A 3212-nucleotide genomic window follows, 5' to 3' on the forward strand; every position below is an offset into this window, starting at 1 on the left:
TCATGCAACTGCCTTTGAAATAATCCACAGGATTTCTTGCGATAGTCTCTTCTTCACTTGCACTTCAAAGAAGCGCTCTGCTCTGTGGCTGTATGCGACTGCTTGTGACTGAAAAGAGGACCCACATGAACTGGAATTAGTTGTGTCTTTCATTCAGTCAGACCATTTTAAGCGTTGTAACCAAGCGGACTGAGGACCGTACACTTGCCTTGCATGACACAGGATTACTTTGTTTCTGGATAGGACTGTTTTTAGTTTCGGGGTCATCCAAGACCCGAGTGCTTGCTGCGCTTCTCTCCATCGACACCGCGCAACTTTCCTGGTAAACTCGTTCATCGCTGCCTTTCCGCGCAGCTCGTGTTGCAGGTGCGGAGACACAGAGCGCGTGGACAGATGGCTGCGCTGACGATACAACGGAATGACAACTTTCTACACACCTTTTTACAGGTTTGTAATCGTTTTGGTACGAATCAATATAGGGACTTCTATACAGTGTATTGCGTCTGGCAATAATTTGTTCAAAGTTAATACGTCTGTAGAGTTATAAAATGTGATGTTCAGTAGGCTATATTCGCTGTCCCGTTTATAGCTAAGTTAACATTTATTATTTTAAAACCTTACAGAATGAAAGAATGTTAGGAAGTTTTAAGTTGCACAGATACTGTATCATGATATAGTTGTAATCAATAAATATTTGTGAATATTGTAGTTGACATTTGTATATGTAAAACGTATATTCAAGAACAAATAAAAGTACCTCATGAGAAATTACTGTTATTTGCACATTATACATTTTTTTAATACACAATATTCACTTGAATTGCTAAGATTCCTGAAGTTTCACCAGACTTATTGTAAAAGCATTCTGTGACAACTTGTGATGTAAAAAGTACTTTATGAAAAAATGTGATAGATTGATTAGCCTGGGTCATTAGTGTGAGTTAGTGAATTATGTTCTTTATCCATCTTCCACCAGGACCGGACCCCCAGCTCGTCCCCAGAGGGAGCCCCCAACGCCCTGTCCTTCCTGGCCACCACCTGTAGCCAGGCCTGGCAGGTGGGTGGCACGGTGGGCTCTGAGAGCTCCCAGTTCCCCTATGAGGGGGCGGTAGGGGTGAGCTCAGCCTCCGGGATGTTCCAGCTCTGGAGCAACGAGGTGGCGGTGGCCCCTAGTTCTAGTCTCAGCGCCTCCAGCCTCACTGCAGCCGCACATCAGATGACATTCGCCGTGCCCAAGGTCCAGTTCCCTGTTGGCCCTGGACAGAGTCTGCCTTCTGGTCTGGGTCCTCACCCCCACGCGCTCTACCATCATCACCACCATCACCACCACCACCACGAGCTGCCCCTGACTCCGCCGGCCGAGCCTCCCTCCGCCTACTCTTTCGAACTCTCCCCCGTCAAGGTCCTCTCATCCCAGAGCCAGGGTCCCAATGGGCCGCAGTACTACCCCCAGCATAATGGCGTCTCTGTGGGACAAAACTTTCCCGGCTTCTTTCAGAACTCTGTATCCTCCGCCAGGCACCATCTATCCGGTGGACAACACCATGTAGGGGAGGAGGGCCAGCAGGGCTGGTGGAGCCTCCCCCAGACCACTGGCCACGGAAGCCCCACCAACCACCACCACCCCTTCTCCCTGGGCCGGCAGCTGGTCCTGGGCCACCAGCCCCAAATCGCAGCCCTCCTCCAGGGCACCTCCAAGGGCCTGTTATCCTCCACACGCCGCTGCCGTCGCTGCAAGTGCCCCAACTGCCAGGCCAACGGCGGGGGACTCGAGTTTGGCAAGAAACGACTGCACATCTGTCATATCCCAGAGTGCGGCAAGGTGTACAAGAAGACGTCTCACCTGAAGGCTCACCTGCGCTGGCATGCCGGGGAGAGGCCGTTCATCTGCAACTGGCTGTTCTGCGGGAAGAGCTTCACCCGCTCCGACGAGCTGCAGCGCCACCTCAGAACACACACCGGGGAGAAGAGGTTCGGATGCCAGCAGTGTGGGAAGAGGTTCATGAGGAGCGACCACCTCTCCAAACACGTCAAGACTCACCAGAGTAGGAAGAGCCGGTCCGGTGGGAACACGTCGGACTCTCTGTTGGCCAATATCAAGAGAGAGTAGAACGGACTAGAGGGGGGATTCAATAACTCTATATAGAGCCAAGAGACTGCAATATGTGATTGTACTGTAACTGCCACAGACCCTCTGAGAGAGAGTAGAGGACAAGGACACCCTATAGACTATTAACCTCTGTAGTCGGGACCATTTTCAGCCCGTCAACAAAACGCTTTTGAGAGGTATTTCACAACAAGGGGAAGCAAAGCGAGTGGCGAGGTTTAGGATTGTGATATGGATACAGAGTGTTCACTGGGCATTTCTAGGTGTCGCACAAAAATGATCTCCCATAGCAAGATGGTAGCCACTCTTAACCCTTGATTGTGACATTATAACCTGGTTCCCACATTAATCAGCTATCAATGTCCAAGGTCAAATCAAATCAAAGTTTATTGGTCACGTGTCAGTGAAATGCTTGCTTGCTAACTCAACAATGCAGTACAATAATATCAATCAAGAATCAAATGCCAAATACAAAAGTCCAAAAATAACAAGTATTAATTAAAAGTTAAGAAATAAAATATAAACTAATATGAGAAGTCTGTACATAATAGAATATACAGTATGATTGATTTTTTTCAAAATGAAGACTGTTTTTAAGTAGTAAAGTGACTTGGTATAGCAGCTTGAGTAGATAGTCATAATAAATAAGAATTCCAAGGTCTTAATTTTATTTCGATTTAATTTGTAATATTGAAATATAAATATTTCAGCAAATGTATGTAACATGCAAATAATCCACTTTCTGCATGTTTCATCTTTGAGAATCTGGAATTCAGAAACGTTTTTGATAATGGAATGTGAATTACATGAGGTAGAAAATGTATCTGAAATATGTATACCACATATCGGTTGATTTAAGAAATTTGCTGTTTGGCCAAATGATTGTGGGATCAGTGTTATAATGTTTTATTAATGGATATATAAACCCCTATCTCAGTTTCATCTGTTGTTGAAATTGATTCTTGTTATTTAATCAGAATGTGAATTGCCATTCCTATGTGTACAAACCAACATTTGTTGGAAGACTTTGTAAATAATGTATCAATTTCACAGACAACTTAATTGAAGTTAAGACTGCATGTACATTTTAATAAACGGAAATTCC

The 3212-nt window shown here is 45.4% G+C and overlaps 1 protein-coding gene across 1 annotated transcript; it reads left to right on the forward strand.

The window, feature by feature from the left end:
* The first annotated feature begins 393 nt into the window (after positions 1 to 393).
* On the forward strand, positions 394 to 2110 carry sp5l (Sp5 transcription factor-like). The gene is made up of 2 exons (XM_039010246.1): positions 394 to 447; positions 977 to 2110. The coding sequence occupies exons 1-2, from the start codon at positions 394 to 396 to the stop codon at positions 2108 to 2110; spliced, it is 1188 nt and encodes a 395-aa protein (XP_038866174.1).
* Positions 2111 to 3212: the final 1102 nt, after the last annotated feature.

Source organism: Salvelinus namaycush, chromosome 16 (genome assembly GCF_016432855.1).
Source record: "Salvelinus namaycush isolate Seneca chromosome 16, SaNama_1.0, whole genome shotgun sequence".
NCBI lineage: Eukaryota > Metazoa > Chordata > Actinopteri > Salmoniformes > Salmonidae > Salvelinus > Salvelinus namaycush.